The sequence below is a fragment of the Triturus cristatus genome, chromosome 10, assembly GCF_964204655.1.
Source record: "Triturus cristatus chromosome 10, aTriCri1.1, whole genome shotgun sequence".
In the NCBI taxonomy this organism is placed as follows: Eukaryota; Metazoa; Chordata; class Amphibia; order Caudata; family Salamandridae; genus Triturus; species Triturus cristatus.
The window spans coordinates 150,104,923-150,130,256 of record NC_140593.1 but is presented as its reverse complement, the minus strand read 5'-3'; the positions used below and the strand labels follow the sequence as shown (position 1 = coordinate 150,130,256).

The 25,334-nt window shown below is 47.9% G+C and overlaps 1 protein-coding gene across 1 annotated transcript in view; it reads left to right on the top strand.

Annotated features, from left to right (window-relative positions):
* The window catches only part of LOC146789062 (intraflagellar transport protein 70A), a 276,982-nt gene extending 255,556 nt beyond the window's left edge, over nt 1–21,426 (top strand). The window contains exon 19 of the mRNA XM_085629969.1: nt 21,157–21,426. Within this exon, the coding sequence (XP_085486095.1) occupies nt 21,157–21,293 (137 nt within the window). The 3' untranslated portion in view covers nt 21,294–21,426. The remainder of the gene's footprint in view (nt 1–21,156) is intronic.
* Nucleotides 21,427–25,334: the final 3,908 nt, after the last annotated feature.

Sequence of the window (25,334 nt, the reverse complement as noted above, 5' to 3'; positions counted from 1 at the left end):
GCTGTTCTTTCACAACTGAATGTAGATGGTCAAGACCAGCCCATTGCTTTTATAAGTAGAAGGCTGACCCCTAGAGAGAAACGTTGGTCAGCTATTGAGAGGGAGGCCTTTGCTGTGGTTTGGGCCCTGAAGAAGCTGAGGCCATACTTGTTTGGCACTCACTTCAAGATTCAGACAGACCATAAGCCCCTCTTGTGGCTAAATCAGATGAAGGGTGAAAATCCCAAACTTCTTAGGTGGTCCATTTCCCTACAGGGGATGGACTTCACAGTGGAACATAGACCTGGGACTGACCATGCCAATGCAGATGGACTCTCCAGATATTTCCACTTAGAACATGAAGACTCAACTGGTCAAGGTTATTTTAATGTCCCTAAGTTTGGGGGGGGGGGTTGTGTAGGAGAGTAGGGTCTGCTTTCTATGTTCACCCCCACTTTTTGCTTTTGCTTTACTGGTTTTCGACTTAGATGTGGCTGTGGGCCTGCTAATCAGACCCACAGCCCTGCTGTTCTCTCTCTAAATTAATACTATGTACTTTAGGTGCATAACCCATTTGGATAGGATCACCTTATTGGCCCCTGTACAGTGTACCCTAGGTACCCAGGGCATAGGTGTACCCTAGGCCTACCAGGGGCTGCAGCATGTATTATGCCACCCCTGGCCTGGCCTTCCATTTTGACACAACTGGCTGATCACTCAGCTGGGGCAAGGTCGTGTAATCACCCCTTGCTTAGGTGTAGTATTCCTATACCTAACTTACATATAGACACATGTGTACCTATCAGTCACTCCTATGGCAGGCCTTGACAATCCTGGAGGCAGAGTGCTTGGTAACATGTGAGATGGTGCTCTAGCATGAGCTGAGCCTGTCTGCAGCTTTCGGAACCTTGTCCTTATAGCTGTTCTATGATATAGCCTACCATATACTCTTAAAGTGCCTTATAATCTTAGACGGTTATGGTAACTATGGTTTGGCTTTATCGAAACATGTCGTGTAAGGTGTCTAACACTGTGGAATAATACCCCCATGCCATTTCTGGACATGAGAATATTATTCCCCCCTTCTAGAGGGAAAGACATGTTAAAATCATACTTCAACTGTTAGCCTCTGACCAAAGCCTCAGCATCACAAAATGGATGCTGCTGCCACGACACAAGTCTGACCTCCTGCAGCTGGGAGTGATCCCAGCCAGGGAGGCCTGGACAATATGTTTCCTGCTTGGGGAGGTGCTAGCACCTCTCCAGACAGCCTTTAGTGTATTGGGGCAGGGTGGGCTGAAAGGAATGAGACATGCCTGGGGCACACAAGGTGTTCCTTGCATAGTCCAGTTCAAACCGGCGCTGGGGCACTCCAGCCCCAGCTCTGGCGCGAAACTGGACAAAGGGAAGTGGGTGTAACCACCCCCTCCCAGGTCCCACCCATAAGGCGTGACCTAGCAGGTATCCCAGCCCCCCAGATTAGTATAAGAGTGGGAGTTGGGCCTCGAGACTTTAGATTATCCTGAACCTGCAAAACTGAACAGAAACTCTGGACCTTCGACATTCGACGAAAGAAGAAGACTGAAGAATCTCCCTTGTAGCCAAGGAGTGGCTACCCTGTGCAAACAGGCACCATCAAAAGACTACCCTTTGCTTTGCGACCGTTCTACGAGGAACCGACTGCAGAGCCCGACCAGAGCCTTGACTTCCAGACTTCTCCGACCCTCATCCACATCTGCAGCAGAGCTGAGATCCGTGGAGGCGACGAGCGACGTGGGACCGGCTACCTGGGAAAAGTGGCTAGTAACTTACAGCGCAGCTTCTGAGGTACCCTCGAAGTTGTGCACCGGGGATTGAGAAGCCCCAACCCAAGCACCATCTGCACCGAAGATCAGCCCCCCACACTCCACGAGTCCTGCGTGGGGCCCTTCAGCATTTTCCTGCTTGCCGCGTCTGTCCGGTTGCTTGCCCGCTGGCTAGTGGCCTCTGTGACGACGCACCCTGAAATCTTCTGCGCTGGTTTGGCTCCTCCAGACTGGCTCCCGCTTCTCTGCAAAGAAGAAGCACCCCAGACCTTCCTGGTCTGCACCAGAAGCAAGTCCTTTGTTCTTCGTGGGTTCCGCTTGCCAAGGCTTGGTGAGTCCTAGTCCAACTTCGATGCCGCCGACAGCAAGAGCCTTCGTGGGACAGCTCGCCTACTGGTCCTGGTCGTCCTCGACGCTTCCTGGTCCTCCTGGCTGCAGCGACAAGCTTCACCTTCACCTGCAACTCTTCACGACATTGCCTGGTTCCTTCCTGGTTCCACGTGGTCACTGGCTAGTGACCTTGACTCTGTCCCCTCTGCTTGCAGGTTTCTTCTCTTCTTGATCCCAGCCTTGGGATCCACCGGACACTCTCCCCTGACTGCCTGTCAGCATCTTTCTTCAGGCATCCATAGGAGTCGACGACGAAAACGACGCATCTTCACCCCTATGCACCCGCAGCCTGTGGGCTAGGTAACTTGGGTACTCCGGTGCTCATCAGGATAGTGACTATCCTAGTGTCTAGTTTTCAAGTCTCAACTTCCTAGCTACTCCGGAAGTGTCCTAAATCTATCTATTTCTAAACTGTAATATTGCTATTGACTTTTACGCATTACGCGTGAGTGTTTCCACTCTGCACACGAATCCCGTGGGCCTCCCACTTCCTAACTAACGCTAGTGTAGTGTAGCCCCAGCGATTCCCTAGGCCTAGGCCTATCCTATTTCCGTGACAGTGGTTCTTATACCACTTACTTAGTATATGGTTTGCGTGGCCCCTAGGGCCTAACTGTATTACTTACCTGTGTGACTTACTGTATGCATTAATAAGACTGTGTTGTACTTACCTCTAATCTCATAAAGAGTGCTGAGGGTTTGCTTAGAATAAATACACTTTATTTTATATATATATCTGTTGTGGTGTCCTTTCATTTGGTATTCAAGGGATTATATATGGTATCACAGCTGGCTTCACATGCCATTCAGAGTTTAGCCTAAGACTGCTTTTGTGCATGCTACCACTAGGATAGCTGGTCTATAAGGTTGACTTTACAACCAATCACCATAAGGGTATTTGGACTGATATAAGGTGTACACTATAACTAGTGACATCATACATCAGGCCAACTTCTCACACCTAGCGCTGCAAGCCTTTTTCCCACGCATCCAGAACTCCCAGGTGCTCGTCAGAACGGACAACACCACGACGATGCACTATCTAAACAAACAGGGAGGAACGCGTTCGCTCACTCTACCGCGCGAGTCGCAAAAGATCTGGAACTGGCTTGTTCTCCATGGGATCACCCTCAGGGCGGACTATGTCCCGGGAAAGGACAACACCATTGCGGACGCCCTAAGCAGGCAGAAATCCCTCTCCCACGAATGGGAGCTCGACGAGAGTGCACTGACACACGTATTCTCAGAATGGGCAGTCCCAGGAATCGACCTGTTCGCCACCAGGGAGAACGCCAAATGCCCAAGCTACGCAAGCTGGCATCCCCAGCCAGAGTCGCTCGGGAATGCCTTTTCCATAGGCTGGTTTAGCGTATTTGCGTACGCTTTTCCACCTTTCCCGATGATTCCCAGGGTCCTCAGGAAGATGAAGGCGGAGCCCTGTACCCTGATCCTGATTGCCCCGTACTGGCCGAGGCAGCACTGGTTCTCGGACCTTCATCGCCTCTCCATCAGGACACCGATTCGTCTACCACAGCACCCCAACCTGCTGACAATGTCCAATGGGCAGGTGCAATTCCCGAACCTGCAATCGCTCAGGTTATCGGCCTGGCTCCTGAGCACAGAGAGTTCTGTCATTTGAACATCCCGCAGGAATGCAGGGACGTGCTAGCAAAAGCAAGGACGGACAGTACCAACAAGACCTACTCTCTCAAATGGAAACGCTTCTGCGTATGGTGCTCGGAGAAGGGCCTGAGACCACTTCATATCACGCCTGAACAGATATTGCCATATCTCCTGCTCTTGGCGCAGTCCGGATTAGCGCATGCATCCATAAAGGTGCATCTGGCGGCAATTTCACGTTTTACCAGGACTTCCAAAGGCCCGTCTCTCTGGTCCAGTAGACTTATCAAACAGTTCCTTAAGGGTCTATATAGGTCATTTCCAAGACCTCGACGGGTCCCACCGACATGGCACCTCAACTTGGTCCTTAACCAACTCATGAAGCACCCTTTCGAGCCCATTCATCGAGCTTCCATCAAGTACATCTCATGGAAAACGTCTCTGTTGCTCGCTCTAACGTCTGCCAGGAGAGTCAGCGAGTTGCAAGCTCTCTCCATTCAGGAGCCCTTCATGCAGTTCAAACAGGACAGGGTGGTGCTGAGGACAAATCCCAAGTTCATACCGAAAGTGCCTTCAGACTTTCACCTCAACGAGCCGGTGGTCCTGCGTTCCTTCTTCACAAACCCTACCACGGCAGCAGAAAGGACGCTCCACTCTCTGGATCTCAAACGGTGTCTTAAGTTTTATATAGACAAGACGAAAACCTTCAGAAAGTCATCGCAGCTGTTCGTGGCCTACAGCAGGCCAAGGTTGGGTATGCCTCTGACAAAACAGAGCATTTCAAGGTGGATCTCTTCAGCAATAGCATTCTGCCATGAAGGGGCCGGACGGCCTTTGCGAGACAGGGTGGAAGCACACTCCACCAGAGCGATGTCCACATCAGCAGCGCTGTTCGCTGGAGTGCCGATTTTGGACATCTGTAGAGCGGCGACGTGGAAGTCACCGCACACCTTCTCCAGACACTACTGCCTGGATGCCGAACTTACGAAGGATGCGGCAGTGGGCCAGGCGGTGCTTCGCCATCTATTCCAGTGAGGTGAGCCTTCCAACATCCCGCCATCCTGGTATGCACATTCTTTACTGATTTACTGTTTTGATGTATGCCAATGTTTCAAACTGTTATGATAATAGTGTATTATCTCAAATATCTTTATGGCATGTTACATCAGAAATGTGCATAATGTATTGCTAGCTACTCTGATTCAGGCATGTGAATCTATGAAAGACACCCCTAATACTGGATAAGAAACGCGTTACTTACCTGTAACAGCAGTTATCCAGTATTGGTGTCTTTCATAGATTCACAAGCAACCCTCCCACCTCCCCTGGAAGGACTCACGTCTCTCTCTAACTGTATTACGCCTACCTAGCTTGGTGCGTACGAAAATCTGAGGGACTGAGGCTCCTGCCAGGAAGGTTCTAGAGGGAGGTGATAGCTGATTGGCTGACTCTAAGAGTTTGGTTCTTTTTACATAAGGACTAGGATAGGCTGCTAAGGGGAGGCCCTTAGGCCTATTTTTCTCTATGTATGTCTATAGGACATTACTTTTTTTATGTACCGGAGGCTCCCGTCTCGACGACGGGGAATGATTCAGGCATGTGAATCTATGAAAGACACCAATACTGGATAACTGCTGTTACAGGTAAGTAACGCGTTTCTTCAGTGCTAATCTGAGACCTACAGCCAATCACGTATCTAATTCTGCAGGGCATGGTTTCACAAGTTAAACTGTGTTACTCAGTTGTGCCCGCTAGAATGCACTTGGGGCACCATTATTCCTGGGCAGATGGCGCTCTTCCACCCTGAGTATTTCAGAGAAGTAGGTCTGGATAGGGAAGATTGAAGATTCACTGCCTGTGAGATGTGCACATGAGCCCTCTTGATCTGGTGGCTGCAGCTCGAAAAGTGGGAACAATTGTGCAGCTGTGGTGTGCAGAGACACCAAACCGTCATACTCGGGTCAGTGTCGCTTGCATGAGGGAACACAGATGTAGAAATGAAGACCTTCCTCTTTACCGACTCACCATCTTCTGTTCCTGGCCCGGTATCTCTGATGCGCAGGAATCTTCCCACGAATCCCGCTGTGACATTTTGGGATACACTGCAGCGCATAGTGACCTGGTGGTCCATGAATATTAATAAGAATCAAAAGGAGAGGGAGGAAAGGTACTTGAGCCAGTTCACTTCCCCTAGTGTATATGTTTTATCAAAGAGAACTTGCTCTGGAGTGGGTGCTCCTAGCGTATGTTTGTTTTGGAAAGGAAACACATTATGTTTATAGTAAGGGCCTCACTCACCAACCTAGTTGGTGACATGCTTCATCATCGGGCCCCACCCAAGGCAACAAGTGCACCTTGGGTGTGCTACGACGCCTGGATACAGCGGAGCTGGAATTGTGCCGTGAGAGTGCAGTAAAAGGAAGTGAGTGAATGTTAAAAAAGCTGTCCTAAGGGTCCCTGGGATAAAAAAAAGACTATTTTAATGAGTGGGCCCTTGGCAGTTAATAAAAACGATAATCGGATATTTAAGGAGATCTTAAGGTAACTCCAATATCCTAGTCGGTCAACATGTTTCAGCCATGCTCTCTTAGTCCTATGGCTTTCTTCAGGACCTATGTGTAGTTTAAAGTGAGTGGTCTAAAAACATGTTATTAAAAGACCAATATATGTGACACACGCGCTAAGGTGTGATATGTGGTAGAGGAGAATTTCCTCTAGTGGCGCTTTCCTGTAGGGAAGGAAAAGACAAACCAACATACAGAGAAACATTTAACATACTGGTTTCAGGAGCGGAGTATCCGTGCTCTTATGTGGTCAAAGGCACAGTGAGGACGGGGTGTGGCATTATTAGTTACAATAGTGGTAATCAAGATGCGCATAACGTGGTGCCTTGTGTAACTTAAAAGTGAAAAAAGCTAAATATCTTACTCAGACAATATCCAGAAAGTGCCCCATGAGTTCCATGTGGGGGCCCGACCTGTAGTCACACTCTATGTGACAAAAATTAAAAGAGGAGACAAAAGCGATTTAAAATTTACCCGCATGCTTGGCTGTGAGAGAATGCCAGCTGCGGGGTGGAGAGGCAGTGTTAAAGCATACCCCCCTTAGGATGTTCCCACTTACTTCATCAAGGTCTAGGACCCTTCTCGGTACCTGCTTCAGCTGCCATGGAGCTCCGTGGTAGAATGAGTGGGCGGTGGTTTAAATACTCTGCTGATTCCAACAGGTGTCAGCGGGTTCGGTTAATTGGGAACCACTGTGACTGGTTCAATGGGTTTCAGGTGCTGGTTTAGGCTGCCTTCTGATGAGTCTGCAGGAGAGAATAGGCATAGAGAAAAGACACGCCCTTGTGGGGGTGTAGACATAGAGAAAAGACACGTCCCTGTGGGAGTGTCGAGTGCTTGTATGTGCAGGAAAAAAAACCTAAAAGTTTAACTCATAAAAGACCCAGAGGCACTGCTAAATTCAGCAGGTGTTGTTATTCTCAATTCAAGTGTGCCTACTAATTGTGGCTTGAAAAACATTTGAGAATGTTTCGTGTTAATTTGGAACATATCACAAAAGATAAGAAAGGTTGAGTGTAGTGTAGACATACACTTGGATGCGCACTGTTGTGTGAAAAAAGGATGTTTCTTTTATTAGGTCAAGTGGTGCTCTTGACACTAAGGTAGTTATGTAATTTCTCATTTTGGGGTGGCCTGTTTGGAAGTTAAAACGGAGTGTTGCTCACACTGAGGTGATTATATGATGTCTAGGTTAGCCTTTTTGTAAGGCAGGAAGATTTTACGCATGGTGCTGTGGTTCAGGTTGGATTCAGGCTATTCCAGGGTATGTTGTCCTTTAACCCTGTGACGTTCGTGGAAAGGCGATAGATCCAACGTTGCTCCTTAAGTAGTAGGATCCTGTCATTTGAAAGGGTCTGGCTGTTGATATGTTCTATTACAGTCCAGTTTAGGTAATTTGGAGTGTGGTTTGCTTGGATGAAGTGGTCTGTCAGTTTTTTCTGCGATGTTCCACAATTCGGGTTCTGACTTTGCGACTCGTCATGCCTACATAACGTAGGCTGCATGTGCAGGTGATCAAATAGATGACATTATTGGAGTTGCAGTTAGTGTGGTGAAGCTGTTGCCACATTTTTCCTTTTTCCAGAATCAAGTTTTTAGTTACTTTTGTAAAGTGGCGGTCACTGCAGTCATCGTAGGGGTAGTGACCGTTAATACCGAGGAACCCCCACGCATAAGTACAGTGTTAGGTGCTGGAGTTCTGGGTATAGGTGGTCTGGTGAACACCAGGCGGTCTCGAAGGCTACCCACTTTTTTGTATGCCAGTAGTGGCCATTCCCATTTCATGGTGCCACTGTTTATTATGTACCAGTTCTTGTTAAGTATCTTGGCTACTTGATTAGAGGCCACATTGTAGGTGGTGACGCAGGTCAAACATGTCATGGTGTTGTGCCGTGTGGTGCCCTCTAGGAGGTCGTCCCTCTGTTGGTTGCGGCCCTCTTCTTGGTGGTATTGATTATCTTCTCCGGTGTGCTCGTAGTTTATACGCTAGTTCAGAGTATTACTGTTTGTAGTCTCTGGTAAGACTGCAGTTACGGCGTATCCGTAGAAATTGACCGTAGGGCAGGTCTGAGGGGCATCGGGTGGAAGCTACCGAACTGCAGTAAGGAATTACGTGATGTAAGTTTGTGATATGTGGTAGTCTGTAGTTTGCCCCCTGTTGCCTCAATGTTTAGGTCCAGGAAGGCTATCTTGGAGTTGCTAGCACTACTGGTGAACCGTAGGAAGGGATCCCGCTGGTTAAGCTGTAGGAGAGTAGGGTCTGCTTTCTATGTTCACCCCCACTTTTTGCTTTTGCTTTACTGGTTTTCGACTTAGATGTGGCTGTGGGCCTGCTAATCAGACCCACAGCCCTGCTGTTCTCTCTCTAAATTAATACTATGTACTTTAGGTGCATAACCCATTTGGATAGGATCACCTTATTGGCCCCTGTACAGTGTACCCTAGGTACCCAGGGCATAGGTGTACCCTAGGCCTACCAGGGGCTGCAGCATGTATTATGCCACCCCTGGCCTGGCCTTCCATTTTGACACAACTGGCTGATCACTCAGCTGGGGCAAGGTCGTGTAATCACCCCTTGCTTAGGTGTAGTATTCCTATACCTAACTTACATATAGACACATGTGTACCTATCAGTCACTCCTATGGCAGGCCTTGACAATCCTGGAGGCAGAGTGCTTGGTAACATGTGAGATGGTGCTCTAGCATGAGCTGAGCCTGTCTGCAGCTTTCGGAACCATGTCCTTATAGCTGTTCTATGATATAGCCTACCATATACTCTTAAAGTGCCTTATAATCTTAGACGGTTATGGTAACTATGGCTTGGCTTTATCAAAACATGTCGTGTAAGGTGTATAACACTAGGGAATAATACCCCCATGCCATTTCTGGACATGAGAATATTATTCCCCCCTTCTAGAGGGAAAGACATGTTAAAATCATACTTCAACTGTTAGCCTCTGACCAAAGCCTCAGCATCACAAAATGGATGCTGCTGCCACGACACAAGTCTGACCTCCTGCAGCTGGGAGTGATCCCAGCCAGGGAGGCCTGGACAATAGGTTTCCTGCTTGGGGAGGTGCTAGCACCTCTCCAGACAGCCTTTAGTGTATTGGGGCAGGGTGGGCTGAAAGGAATGAGACATGCCTGGGGCACACAAGGTGTTCCTTGCATAGTCCAGTTCAAACCGGCGCTGGGGCACTCCAGCCCCAGCTCTGGCGCGAAACTGGACAAAGGGAAGTGGGTGTAACCACCCCCTCCCAGGTCCCACCCATAAGGCGTGACCTAGCAGGTATCCCAGCCCCCCAGATTAGTATAAGAGTGGGAGTTGGGCCTCAAGACTTTAGATTATCCTGAACCTGCAAAACTGAACAGAAACTCTGGACCTTCGACATTCGACGAAAGAAGAAGACTGAAGAATCTCCCTTGTAGCCAAGGAGTGGCTACCCTGTGCAAACAGGCACCATCAAGAGACTACCCTTTGCTTTGCGACCGTTCTACGAGGAACCGACTGCAGAGCCCGACCAGAGCCTTGACTTCCAGACTTCTCCGACCCTCATCCACATCTGCAGCAGAGCTGAGATCCGTGGAGGCGACGAGCGACGTGGGACCGGCTACCTGGGAAAAGTGGCTAGTAACTTACAGCGCAGCTTCTGAGGTACCCTCGAAGTTGTGCACCGGGGATTGAGAAGCCCCAACCCCAAGCACCATCTGCACCGAAGATCAGCCCCCCACACTCCACGAGTCCTGCGTGGGGCCCTTCAGCATTTTCCTGCTTGCCGCGTCTGTCCGGTTGCTTGCCCGCTGGCTAGTGGCCTCTGTGACGACGCACCCTGAAATCTTCTGCGCTGGTTTGGCTCCTCCAGACTGGCTCCCGCTTCTCTGCAAAGAAGAAGCACCCCAGACCTTCCTGGTCTGCACCAGAAGCAAGTCCTTCGTTCTTCGTGGGTTCCGCTTGCCAAGGCTTGGTGAGTCCTAGTCCAACTTCGACGCCGCCGACAGCAAGAGCCTTCGTGGGACAGCTCGCCTCCTGGTCCTGGTCGTCCTCGACGCTTCCTGGTCCTCCTGGCTGCAGCGACAAGCTTCACCTTCACCTGCAACTCTTCACGACATCGCCTGGTTCCTTCCTGGTTTCACGTGGTCACTGGCTAGCGACCTTGACTCTGTCCCCTCTGCTTGCAGGTTTCTTCTCTTCTTGATCCCAGCCTTGGGATCCACCGGACACTCTCCCCTGACTGCCTGTCAGCATCTTTCTTCAGGCATCCATAGGAGTCGACGACGAAAACGACGCATCTTCACCCCTATGCACCCGCAGCCTGTGGGCTAGGTAACTTGGGTACTCCGGTGCTCATCAGGATAGTGACTATCCTAGTGTCTAGTTTTCAAGTCTCAACTTCCTAGCTACTCCGGAAGTGTCCTAAATCTATCTATTTCTAAACTGTAATATTGCTATTGACTTTTACGCATTACGCGTGAGTGTTTCCACTCTGCACATGAATCCCGTGGGCCTCCCACTTCCTAACTAACGCTAGTGTAGTGTAGCCCCAGCGATTCCCTAGGCCTAGGCCTATTCTATTTCCGTGACAGTGGTTCTTATACCACTTACTTAGTATATGGTTTGCGTGGCCCCTAGGGCCTAACTGTATTACTTACCTGTGTGACTTACTGTATGCATTAATAAGACTGTGTTGTACTTACCTCTAATCTCATAAAGAGTGCTGAGGGTTTGCTTAGAATAAATACACTTTATTTTATATATATATCTGTTGTGGTGTCCTTTCATTTGGTATTCAAGGGATTATATATGGTATCACAGCTGGCTTCACATGCCATTCAGAGTTTAGCCTAAGACTGCTCTTGTCCATGCTACCACTAGGATAGCTGGTCTATAAGGTTGACTTTACAACCAATCACCATAAGGGTATTTGGACTGATATAAGTTGTACACTATAACTAGTGACATCATACATCAGGCCAACTTCTCACATTGGTGAGCAGCGGTTGGGATCTGAGCTTGCTGTTGTAATACCATTGTAATCTTGAGATACTAAATTGAAAGATCACACAGATATTGTCTAGGTACATATAACATAGATTATTATACTTAAGTCCTACTGGACTTTGTAGTTGTAGGTTGAAGGGAGTAACACACCCTGACTACAACTACTAGAAAGGTTTAGTAGATACAACTAGTGTAGGTAGGTGCACACACCACACCCTCACTAGATCATGTCTCTGAGAGTAGATCAAGTAGATGCTCTCTCAGGAGGATCAGGTCTGCAAAAGATCCCCTCTAGATATGATACCTTAACATTCCAGGAGATGAGACAGTTGTGTACCTCCAGAGGAATAAAACAGGGTGCAAACCCTACCCTCCTTCAGTTAAGACAACTCCTAGAGGAGTATGATGCTCAGAGGGCATCTCAGGAAGGTGCCCTAGGCACAGAGGAGGGTCTACCCACCACAGAGGAGTCAGATGGGGAGGTAGACAGCCAGAGCCAAGTAAGGAGACTTAGCCAGGCTAACTTAAGTTTACATGGGAGTTTGCATGGGGTCCCCCCATACAGACCCACAAGTAGGCATTCACAGAGAAGCAGGAGGGACAGATCCCCTTCAAGGGAATCCATCCACTCCCATGTCTCTAGCATCTCTAATGCTTCCTCTCACAGGGGAATGACTTCACCTGAGAGAAAGGAGCATGCAGCCAGAATGAGGGAGGCTAATCTGAGGATTCAGAGGGAAGAACTTGCCCTTGCCAAAGAGAAGCTTGCTCTGGCTAGAGAGCAAAAGTTAAGTGGGTTAGAACCCACTGGTGGCAGCAACATTCCTAGAGATAGAGACAGGCACTATGATAATAGAAACCTGAGCAAGATTGTCCCTCCCTACAAGTGTGGGGATGACATCCACAAATGGATAACTGCTTTGGAGAGAGCTTGCAAAGTACAGCAGGTACCCCAAAGTCAGTGGGCAGCTATCTTGTGGCTCTCCTTCTCTGAGAAAGGAAGAGACAAGCTCCTCACAGTTAGTGATGAGGATGCAGATAATTACACTGTCCTGAAGAGTGCTCTGATTGATGGGTTTGGCCTAACCACTGAACAATACAGGTTGTTGTTCAGGGATACCCAGAAGACACAGACTCAGGACTGGACTGACTTTGTAGATTGTGCCACTAAGGCTCTGGAAGGCTGGCTAATGGGAAGTAAGGTTAAGGACTATACAGGATTGTATAATTTGATCATGAGAGAGCAAATACTTAACAACTGTCAAAACCAGCTATTGCATCAACACCTGATTGATTCTGATCTGACTTCTCCCCAAGAATTGGGAAAGAAGGCAGATAGATGGGTCAGGACTAGAGTTAAGCAGAAAAACCAGAACCAGGGCGGTGATCAGAAAAAGGCAGACCAGAAGGGTAATGAGCAGAAACAAAAAGACCAGAAGTCTTCACCAGGCCCCCAAAAGGCTCAGGGGGAGGGTGGTTCCAAAAAGGATAAGAAGAAAGATGGCCAAAAGAAACCATGGTGCAACTATTGTAAGTCCAACTCACATTGGTTTAGTGAGTGCACCAAAAAGGATAAGCCCCCAGCCACCATTGCCCCTAAGGCAACTGTACCCCCTAGTTCAGCTGTAAGTGGTGGTTCCCAGCAAAAGGGTGTAGTAGGGTTTACCCTGGGAACTGAGGAGGATTCTGGCCTAGTCAGAGTACCTACTCAGGCTGTTCTGATCTGTGATGGGGACTTAGCTTTGTCCTCTACTGTAGGCCCCAGTAACCTGGGCAAGTACAGACAGACACCTTTTATCAACCAAAGAATGGCTCAGGCCTACAGGGACACTGGAGCTAGTGTCACAATGGTGACACCTGCTTTTGTGGACCCTGGACAGATCATACTAGGTGAGAATTACCTAGTGACCAACGCTAGCAATGCCACTACCTCCCATAGTGTGGCTATTGTTAACTTCTCCTGGGGAGGGGTAACTGGCCTCAAGAAAGTTGTTGTTAGTTCAGACCTTCCTGTAGAGTGTTTACTGGGCAATGATCTTGAAACTTCAGTTTGGTCTGAAGTGGAGTATAGGACCCATGCAGAAATGCTGGGGATAGATGCACATGTCCTTGCTGTGACCAGGTCACAGGCCAAAAAGTGCAACACTGAACAAGTGCTGGATCCTGAAACTATGGACCAGTCACAACCCAAGAGAAAGAGCAGTAGGGTTAAGGCTGTGCCTTCCCCCCTGCCTCAGGTGGTGGATCAGCCCTCCCAGGAGGATGATTCTGAGAGCCCTGAAGGAACTGTCCTAGAAGAACTTGAACCTGATCAGGTTGAGTTTCTTGGGACATGGGGACCTTCAAGGGCAGATCTGAGGCAGGCTCAATTAGACTGCCCCTCTCTTGAACCCCTCAGACAGCTGGCTGCTGCTGAGGCTGCAGGGAATGCTCAAGGTACCCATAGAGTGTATTGGGATGAAGGGCTACTGTACTCAGAGGCTAGAGACCCCAAGCCTGGTGCATCCAGGAGGTTGGTCATACCACTGAAGTTCAGGGGCTTCCTTCTAACCTTGGCCCATGATATTCCCCTTGCAGGACATTTAGGCCAGAACAAGACTTGGGACAGGCTTGTCCCTCACTTTCACTGGCCCCATATGTCAGAAGATACTAAGGAGTTTTGTCGCTCCTGTGTCACCTGCCAAGCCAGTGGCAAATCAGGTGGCACCACAAAGGCCCCCCTCATACCACTACCTGTGGTGGGGGTCCCCTTTGAAAGAGTGGGCATAGATATTGTAGGACCAATGGACCCACAAACAGCATCTGGGCACAGATTCATACTGGTGATAGTGGACCATGCCACCAGGTACCCAGAAGCAATTCCCCTGAGGACCACAACAGCTCCTGTTGTGGCAAGGGCCCTGCTTGGAGTATTCTCCAGAGTGGGCTTTCCAAAGGAGGTCATTTCTGACAGAGGTGCCAACTTTATGTCAGGATACTTGACTGCAATGTGGAAGGAGTGTGGTGTTAACTATAAGTTCACCACACCCTATCACCCACAGTGCAATGGGCTTGTTGAGAGATTCAACAAGACCCTAAAGGGAATGATAAAAGGATTACCAGACAAGCTTAGGCGAAGATGGGACATCCTTTTACCCTGCCTTCTGTTTGCTTACAGAGAGGTCCCACAAAAGGGGGTTGGCTACAGCCCTTTTGAGCTTTTGTTTGGGCATCCTGTAAGAGGACCCCTGTGTTTGGTGAAGGAAGGATGGGAGAGACCTCTCAGACAACCCAAACTAGACATAGTGGATTATGTACTTGGTCTCCGCTCCAGGATGGCAGAGTATATGAAGAAGGCTTCTAAAAACCTTGAGGCAAGCCAAGAACTCCAAAAAGCTTGGCATGACCAAAAGGCTGTACTGACTGTTTACCAGCCAGGACAGAAAGTGTGGGTGTTGGAGCCAGTGGCCCCAGCAGCACTCCAAGACAAATGGTCTGGACCCCACACTATTGTTGAGAAAAAGGGAGAAGTCACCTACTTGGTGGACCTTGGGACTCCCAGAAGCCCCCACAGGGTGCTTCATGTCAACAGATTGAAGGCATATGTTGACAGGGCAGACATGGGGCTACTCATGGCTACAGATGAGGGGCAGGAGGAAGAGAGTGACCCTCTCCCAGACCTGTTGACTCAGAACCCTGATGATGGCTCAGTTGATGGTGTGGTCTTTTCTGACAGCCTCACTGTCCATCAGCAACAGGACTGCAGACAAGTTCTGCAGGCCTACAGACATATGTTCTCTCTGACCCCAAGTCAGACAAACTGGTGCACCCATGAGGTGGACACTGGTGACAGTCTGCCTGTGAAGAGTAAAATCTACAGGCAACCTGACCATGTCAGGGACTGCATAAAAGTTGAGGTACAAAAGATGTTGGAGCTGGGAGTCATTGAACCTTCAGAGAGCCCTTGGGCTAGTCCTGTAGTCCTTGTGCCAAAACCTCACACCCAAGATGGTAAGAGAGAGATGAGGTTTTGCGTGGATTACAGAGGTCTCAATGCTGTCACTAGGACAGATGCCCACCCAATACCTAGGGCAGATGAGCTCATTGACAGACTGGCAGCTGCTAAGTTTTTGAGCACATTTGACCTAACAGCAGGCTACTGGCAAATCAGACTAGCTGAGAATGCAAAGGCCAAAACTGCTTTCTCGACCCCAGGAGGACATTATCAATTTGTGGTAATGCCCTTTGATTTGAAGAATGCACCTGCCACTTTCCAAAGGCTGGTGAATCAAGTCCTTACTGGGTTGGATGATTATTGTGCAGCTTATCTTGATGATATTGCTGTCTTTAGCTCCACCTGGGAGGATCACCTGGTCCACCTGAGGAATGTTTTAGAGGCCCTGCAAAAGGCAGGCCTCACTATCAAGGCCACTAAGTGCCAGATAGGGCAGAGCAAGGTTGTATACCTGGGCCACCTAGTTGGTGGGGGTCAGGTTCAACCACTGGAGAGCAAGATCCAGACCATAAAGGACTGGGCTCCTCCAACTACCCAGACTCAGGTCAGAGCTTTCTTGGGCCTGACTGGGTACTACAGAAAGTTTGTTAAGAACTATGGGTCCATAGTGGCACCACTTAATGACTTGACCTCCAAGAAGATGCCAAAGAAAGTTCAGTGGACAGTAAGCTGTCAAAGAGCATTTGATGACCTGAAGCAGGCCATGTGCAGTGCACCTATTCTGAAAAGTCCAGACTACTCCAAAGAGTTCATTGTCCAGACAGATGCTTCTGAGTTAGGTGTGGGAGCTGTTCTTTCACAACTGAATGTAGATGGTCAAGACCAGCCCATTGCTTTTATAAGTAGAAGGCTGACCCCTAGAGAGAAACGTTGGTCAGCTATTGAGAGGGAGGCCTTTGCTGTGGTTTGGGCCCTGAAGAAGCTGAGGCCATACTTGTTTGGCACTCACTTCAAGATTCAGACAGACCATAAGCCCCTCTTGTGGCTAAATCAGATGAAGGGTGAAAATCCCAAACTTCTTAGGTGGTCCATTTCCCTACAGGGGATGGACTTCACAGTGGAACATAGACCTGGGACTGACCATGCCAATGCAGATGGACTCTCCAGATATTTCCACTTAGAACATGAAGACTCAACTGGTCAAGGTTAGTTTAATGTCCCTAAGTTTGGGGGGGGGTTGTGTAGGAGAGTAGGGTCTGCTTTCTATGTTCACCACCACTTTTTGCTTTTGCTTTACTGGTTTTCGACTTAGATGTGGCTGTGGGCCTGCTAATCAGACCCACAGCCCTGCTGTTCTCTCTCTAAATTAATACTATGTACTTTAGGTGCATAACCCATTTGGATAGGATCACCTTATTGGCCCCTGTACAGTGTACCCTAGGTACCCAGGGCATAGGTGTACCCTAGGCCTACCAGGCGCTGCAGCATGTATTATGCCACCCCTGGCCTGGCCTTCCATTTTGACACAACTGGCTGATCACTCAGCTGGGGCAAGGTCGTGTAATCACCCCTTGCTTAGGTGTAGTATTCCTATACCTAATTTACATATAGACACATGTGTACCTATCAGTCACTCCTATGGCAGGCCTTGACAATCCTGGAGGCAGAGTGCTTGGTAACATGTGAGATGGTGCTCTAGCATGAGCTGAGCCTGTCTGCAGCTTTCGGAACCATGTCCTTATAGCTGTTCTATGATATAGCCTACCATATACTCTTAAAGTGCCTTATAATCTTAGACGGTTATGGTAACTATGGCTTGGCTTTATCAAAACATGTCGTGTAAGGTGTCTAACACTAGGGAATAATACCCCCATGCCATTTCTGGACATGAGAATATTATTCCCCCCTTCTAGAGGGAAAGACATGTTAAAATCATACTTCAACTGTTAGCCTCTGACCAAAGCCTCAGCATCACAAAATGGATGCTGCTGCCACGACACAAGTCTGACCTCCTGCAGCTGGGAGTGATCCCAGCCAGGGAGGCCTGGACAATAGGTTTCCTGCTTGGGGAGGTGCTAGCACCTCTCCAGACAGCCTTTAGTGTATTGGGGCAGGGTGGGCTGAAAGGAATGAGACATGCCTGGGGCACACAAGGTGTTCCTTGCATAGTCCAGTTCAAACCGGCGCTGGGGCACTCCAGCCCCAGCTCTGGCGCGAAACTGGACAAAGGGAAGTGGGTGTAACCACCCCCCCCCAGGTCCCACCCATAAGGCGTGACCTAGCAGGTATCCCAGCCCCCCAGATTAGTATAAGAGTGGGTGTTGGGCCTCAAGACTTTAGATTATCCTGAACCTGCAAAACTGAACAGAAACTCTGGACCTTCGACATTCGACGAAAGAAGAAGACTGAAGAATCTCCCTTGTAGCCAAGGAGTGGCTACCCTGTGCAAACAGGCACCATCAAGAGACTACCCTTTGCTTTGCGACCGTTCTACGAGGAACCGACTGCAGAGCCCGACCAGAGCCTTGACTTCCAGACTTCTCCGACCCTCATCCACATCTGCAGCAGAGCTGAGATCCGTGGAGGCGACGAGCGACGTGGGACCGGCTACCTGGGAAAAGTGGCTAGTAACTTACAGCGCAGCTTCTGAGGTACCCTCGAAGTTGTGCACCGGGGATTGAGAAGCCCCAACCCCAAGCACCATCTGCACCGAAGATCAGCCCCCCACACTCCACGAGTCCTGCGTGGGGCCCTTCAGCATTTTCCTGCTTGCCGCGTCTGTCCGGTTGCTTGCCCGCTGGCTAGTGGCCTCTGTGACGACGCACCCTGAAATCTTCTGCACTGGTTTGGCTCCTCCAGACTGGCTCCCGCTTCTCTGCAAAGAAGAAGCACCCCAGACCTTCCTGGTCTGCACCAGAAGCAAGTCCTTCGTTCTTCGTGGGTTCCGCTTGCCAAGGCTTGGTGAGTCCTAGTCCAACTTCGACGCCGCCGACAGCAAGAGCCTTCGTGGGACAGCTCGCCTCCTGGTCCTGGTCGTCCTCGACGCTTCCTGGTCCTCCTGGCTGCAGCGACAAGCTTCACCTTCACCTGCAACTCTTCACGACATCGCCTGGTTCCTTCCTGGTTTCACGTGGTCACTGGCTAGTGACCTTGACTCTGTCCCCTCTGCTTGCAGGTTTCTTCTCTTCTTGATCCCAGCCTTGGGATCCACCGGACACTCTCCCCTGACTGCCTGTCAGCATCTTTCTTCAGGCATCCATAGGAGTCGACGACGAAAACGACGCATCTTCACCCCTATGCACCCGCAGCCTGTGGGCTAGGTAACTTGGGTACTCCGGTGCTCATCAGGATAGTGACTATCCTAGTGTCTAATTTTCAAGTCTCAACTTCCTAGCTACTCCGGAAGTGTCCTAAATCTATCTATTTCTAAACTGTAATATTGCTATTGACTTTTACGCATTACGCGTGAGTGTTTCCACTCTGCACACGAATCCCGTGGGCCTCCCACTTCCTAACTAACGCTAGTGTAGTGTAGCCCCAGCGATTCCCTAGGCCTAGGCCTATTCTATTTCCGTGACAGTGGTTCTTATACCACTTACTTAGTATATGGTTTGCGTGGCCCCTAGGGCCTAACTGTATTACTTACCTGTGTGACTTACTGTATGCATTAATAAGACTGTGTTGTACTTACCTCTAATCTCATAAAGAGTGGTGAGGGTTTGCTTAGAATAAATACACTTTATTTTATATATATATCTGTTGTGGTGTCCTTTCATTTGGTATTCAAGGGATTATATATGGTATCACAGCTGGCTTCACATGCCATTCAGAGTTTAGCCTAAGACTGCTCTTGTCCATGCTACCACTAGGATAGCTGGTCTATAAGGTTGACTTTACAACCAATCACCATAAGGGTATTTGGACTGATATAAGGTGTACACTATAACTAGTGACATCATACATCAGGCCAACTTCTCACATAAGCCACGTCAGAAAATTGTCGAGGGTGTCGATCCACCCTGTCCATATCAGGAGGTTATCATCAATGTAGCGTCGCCAAAATGGCATGTTGGTGCTGTATGGGTTGGTAGCTACCAGGATGTGTTGTTTCTCAAACTGATATACGTACGCTGGGGGCGAAAACACTGCCCATAGACGTCCCGTTCGTCTGCAAGTAAAACTCTCCTTCGAATCTGAATAATTTTGTTTAAGTGCTAGGGTGGCGCACTGCAGAATAAATTCCCTCAGTGTCGTATACTCCCAGGCGGTTTCATAGAGCATATTCCTAAGAATTTGTAAGGTATCGTCCCGTGGAAGGCTCGTATATAAACTCTCGATATCCAAACCTACTAGAAGTTGGACAGTGGGGTCAAAATCAGTATCATTGATGAGGATCAGGAGATGTTTTGTGTCCTTTATGTAGGAGGAGGACGCTTGCACCATTGGGTTTAAGAAAAAATCACAAAACCTAGATAGCGGTTCTAGGAGGGAATTGATCCCTGATACTATCGGGAGTCCAGGTGTTGGTCTTGTCTCTTTATGAATTTTAGGGACCGTATAAAAATACGGTACCTTCGCCTTCTTAGCACAGAGATAATCAGCCTCTTGTTTGGAAATCTGGATGTTGGTCTCCGCGGTTTCTGCCAGAGAGATGACAGTGTCCTTCAGGGTGGTGGTGGGGTCTTCTTTCTTGCGTTTGTAGTTCCGAAGGTTGTTTAGTAGCCTTCTGCACTCAGTGGTGTAGTCTGTCCTATTCTGAATGACTATCCCTTCACCCTTGTCAGCTGGTTTTATAACAATGAGGGGGTTTTCTTGGAGGTTACATATGGCCTCTCTTTCTTTGGTAGTCAGGTTGTTGAAGGGCTTAGTTGGATCAAGATTTTCAATTTGGCGATAGACTGCCTGCTCGAAGGTGGTGATTTCCACAGGGATGCAGGAAGTCCATGAATATTCACAGGCGGTCTGGCTTCATTCAGAGATCTCTGACCAGGAACAGTATGTGGTGGCTCGGTAGAGAGGAAGTTCCCTTCACTGGAGGTCACTAGACAGGGTGGTTTGTCATGTTGAGACCCGCAGCTTCAATCCGCAAGTTTCAAAATGTCAGCATAACCTCGGGGGTATTATCGATGAACTTTTGACAAACTACTGTTCAAATAATGTGTATTCAACCAGTGCGGTGTATACCATCACAACACTCCATGTTTTTACATATGTAGATGTCAGCCAAGCACCTTTTTCACACAGCTCTCTCTGTACTAGACTGTATGAAATATTGCATTTTGATGTTTGAAAAATATTTTGCACTGGGTTTTGATCACTAGCCGTGTGCTCCATTAATTGCATGCTGTTTCACCTATGTATTCCCTTAGGTGGATAGATTAATGGATAAAATTGACCAACGGAGACTTTGTCTACCTCGTACTTACTGAAATGTTCTGCACTTAGTTTAAGGGTCCGTCCTGTTTGTATATATAACATGGGCTAAAAAGAATAGTGCCCAGTTGAATCAGTGTTGTATTAAGAATTTTTTGGGCCCTGGGCCAAACATATTTTGGGGCCCACATTCAGAACAACCTTGAATTGAGCCAATGCAAGCCTGCATGAAGGAAGCAACGCAGAAAAAAGGTGAGATCGGGTGATAGAAAGCTCACATTATCAGGAGGCACCTAGGAAAGTGGGAGCCCTGGGCAATAGAACCTCTTAGCCCATGCCTTAAAACGTCTCTGAGTTTAATGAAGATTCCCAGTAAGTAGACTGTTCATTGTTTCTGGAAAACCCATGTACGCGGTCAGCACTGATGCAGCATTAAAATCTGTCTCTTTGTCCACAACTGTTTCAACCTAGTTCACTATTTTTCTCTCACAGTTTATGGTAAGAGCATTCCAGCTGTTATTGAACAGCCCCTGGAGGAGGAAAGGCTGCATATTGGGAAGAACACGGTCACTTACCAGTCCAGACAGCTGAAAGCGCTGATCTACGAGATCATTGGCTGGAATGTATAGCATACAGATGTTTAATAGGAAATATTGTGGCTCTATGGCTATATTTATTTTTTTGTTTGAACTGAACTGTTGTTAAAGTTTTCATTGTTCAAGTGAACATATTTTAATAATAAAAGTATAAAAATCAAAAAAACATGTTTGTTGTTTTTATTTGCCAACTACATTGTTGTCAAGATCTGATTACTGAAATAATGTAAATCAGTAATGCGTTCATGTCATATGGCATTAAAAAAATCAGCAGTAACCTCTGCAAGAACCACAATTGCCATAAAATGTAAGATTCACACATCCTCTTGTGTCATTTTGTGTTTGAGAAAATGGCACGTAATTATGTCCGGTAAATATGTTAGCGAGAACAACCGAATCGCATACTAAAATGATGGAGTATATTTACCTTGCATACTTTGACACATGTTCCACAAAATGTAAACTACTTGTTATTGCTGTTAAGAAGCACTATATGGCGTTCACTTTTTTCCCAGTCAAAGCCTGCTTCACTTTCTTGTTGACTGTAGAACAGGCAGCCATCTTTGAACAGCTCATCACTCGCTCATCCCTCGTCCCTGGCACAATCCTTACGAGGTGTCTCCATGCTCTGAAGGCTTGCTTACTTTCAGATCCCAGTCCTTAGGAGGTGTCCCCATGCTCTGAAGCCTTGCTTGCTGTCAGATCTCAATCCTTACGAGGTGTCTCCATGCTCTGAAGGCTTGCTTACTTTCAGATCCCAGTCCTTATGAGGTGTCTCCATGCTCTGAAGGCTTGCTTGCTTTCAAATCCCAGTCCTTACGAGGTGCCTCCATGCTCTGAAGGCTTGCTGTCAGATCTCAGTCCTTACGAGGTGTGTCCATGCTCTGAAGGCTGTCTTACTTTCAGATCCCAGTCCTTATGAGGGGTCTCCATGCTCTGAAGGCTTGCTTGCTTTCAAATCCCAGTGCATACGAGGTGTCCCCATGCTCTGAAGCCTTGCTTGCTGTCAGATCCCAGTCCTCACGAGGTGTCTCCATGCTCTGAAGGCTTGCCTGTTTTCAAATCCCAGTCCATACGAGGTGTCCCCATGCTCTGAAGCCTTGCTTGCTGTCAGATCTCAGTTCTTACGAGGTGTCTCCATGCTCTGAAGGCTTGCTTACTCTTAGATCCCAGTCCTTGCGTAGTTGTCTCCATGCTCTGAAGGCTTGCTTACTCTCAGATCCCAGTCCTTACAAGGTGTCTCCATGCTCTGAAGGCTTGCTTACTTTCAGATCCCAGTGCGAATCTTACCTTTATCCTTTGCTGTGACTACTTTTTTTGAGTTGTCAAGTCTCAGACAGTGACAAATAATCACATAGAATTCAGTGTTTTTGTTTTTCAAATTCTTTTTTTTTTTTTAATGCAGCCGACACTTATTACTGAAAGCTTTTTCAGTGCTATTCGTGGTACAGAGAGGGTTAATGGTATGTAGTGCTCCTTCTTGGTATAGAGACGTGTTTTTTTATCATGTATGGAAGTGTTAGATATTACATTCCCTACTGGTCACGCTTGGATAGTCATGTCGGCTGCATTAACCCATTAGGATCTGATATTAGACTACCTTGAGTATAAGGGTCACGCCCAAGCTGCTAAACCAAGCACACTCTTCGAGTACATTTTCATCTCACTGCCACCAATACTTTGCCCCCACCCCCTGTTAACCCTATTTTTTATTAACTCTTCCACACTAGAGTGTCCTCCTGATAGGACTGTCTCCACATCTGGAGCCTCCTGAGCACGCCTTCTGTAAGACTGGATGCTTTTGTTACTCTATTTTATTTTTTTTACTTTTACAAAAGCTATGCATTGTTCCATATTGAACAGAATTATACACTGTGGTAGCTTCCTAGTCCCCTCCTTGGCATGTAGACAGAATTCAGTGTAGTGCTGCGGTCTCCGTTATTTACTGCCATGAGATACTTGGATAGTTGTTTCTCTAGACCCACAAGTGCATCTCCTTGGTTTAGGGCCTTACGGTGTATGGGCCAGCTTTCTAACTGTGCGTTAAGCATGCATTCTGGTTGATCTTGTCACGCGTGTACCCAGTAGACCAAAAATCCGCTTTCTACTTAGCTTTCTTGCCATTGAAATAACGAGGTTGCATACGGGTCTCAACATGTGAACCTTGTGTCTTCTTTTGATGCTTACAGTGGTGGCGAGGAGGTTCAAGTGGGTCTTTGGCTCGTGCTGCCGGGGCCAATCATGTTCTGTTATGGGGCACCATGAAGTCAAATGGACTTTTACTTTTGCCAGTCATCTTTGTGGGGCCAGAGTGGGGCATGGAATGCAATCAGCAAACACCATATTGGAGGGAGGAGGGCTTTCACTTGTTGCTGTGTGATCACTGAATGAATGTGGGGGTTTCTGGTCGAGCCCGACCAGTACACATGGAAGACCGATGTACGACCATTGCATTTTGCGACTCGCAAAATAGAATGTACAATAGTGTCTCAGACACTGTTTGCGATTCCTAATGGGGTGGCTAAAGACCTGCTTTATTCATATTAATGAGGTAGGTTGCAATTTGCAACCCCTTAGGAGTCTCACATATCACAGCGATGGTGGCCTGCTGGGGACAGCAGACCGCCATGTCTATGTTTGCTTTTTTAAATAAAGCAACTTCTTTTTTCAAATGCAGCCCATTTTCCTTAAAGGTAAACGGGATGCATTTAAAGGAAAAAAATGAAAAGTTTTCTTTTCATTTTTTAAAGGAAGGCAGTGGTTAGTAGGACCACTGCCTGCCCTTAAATAGTATATTTGCATACATTCACAAAGGGGAAGAGGTCCCCTGGGGACCCCTTCCCATTTGTGACTAGCATTACCACCTCCTTGAAGTAGGTGGTAACTGTAATTGTTTTGCGACCGCATTTGCAGTCACAAAACAATCTTACATACCATCGTTATTAGGAAGGAACACCCTTGGCACGCCCGTTCCTAATTGTGACTCGCAACCCCTATTTTGCGAGTCGGTAATAGGATACCGACTCGCAAAATGGGGTTTTTACATACCACAACCCTATTTAGCGGTCGCACATGGGCCGATTTCCTGTTTGCGACCGCTAAAAAGGGTCGTACATCTGGCCCTTAGCCCTTTCCAACGTCCCCTTCTTCATAGGTTTGGCAACAGGGATGAATTGCATGTGAGAATGCCAAGCAAAGTGTGTCCTTGGAACTGGATTCACTTGCGCCCAGTGGTCCACACTGATGGGATGGTTATTTTCCTTTAGATGTCCTTGTGGTTGGCAGCTCTATTGATACCTCGAATGCTAGAGCAGCAGTAAGAGCACTGGGGTGGTTCTTTCGGACTTGACAGTTTTGTTTCCAGAATCGAGTTGGCACATGGTTATGCTACTATTGGATGCTGTGAATCTTTGAATAGATTCAGTTTAGAGTGTCAGAGGCCAGGTTTCAGGGCCGGGGGGACTTGGACATTCTTGAAAATCTATATGTCGGGTATTGCCTGCTGCCTCTAGACGTGGGCATCGGTGTTAATTTGCACCTCTCTGAAATACCAAGAACCTCCTTTTCAGGCTTTAACTCCTGGGATATTAAAGGAGCGACTTGTCAAGGCTTACCCTTGGTGGCTTTGGATACAGCCAACAGCGCGCATGGAGAAGGATGTTCAGTCCGTCTTATGTTGCAATAAAAAGTTAGGACTTTCTTCATTTCTATTTCCATCAGTCGAGTAAGAATGGTTAAGCCTGTGGCTGTGTGATCCAAAGCCTGCCCTATCTCTGGGCGCCAGGTGAACACTATAGAGTTTTCATGATCTTTGGCAGGTACCATTAGTTGGACGTGCAGCAGATGCTTGGGAAGCTTCTAGTGCTTTCAGCACACCATAAGTGCATCTGGTCTAGTGCAGCAATAGTGAGCATCAGTAGTGATGAATCATAAGGATTGGCTGTGAACTGGCCTCTTATGTGTAAGTGGATATCTTGTAAGCCGGCCCACACTCCTGCCACTTGAAGGAAGTCACAAAAGTACTGAAGACCAAAGAATTGTCCTCACTGAGTGCCACAGAACAATACTCCAAGG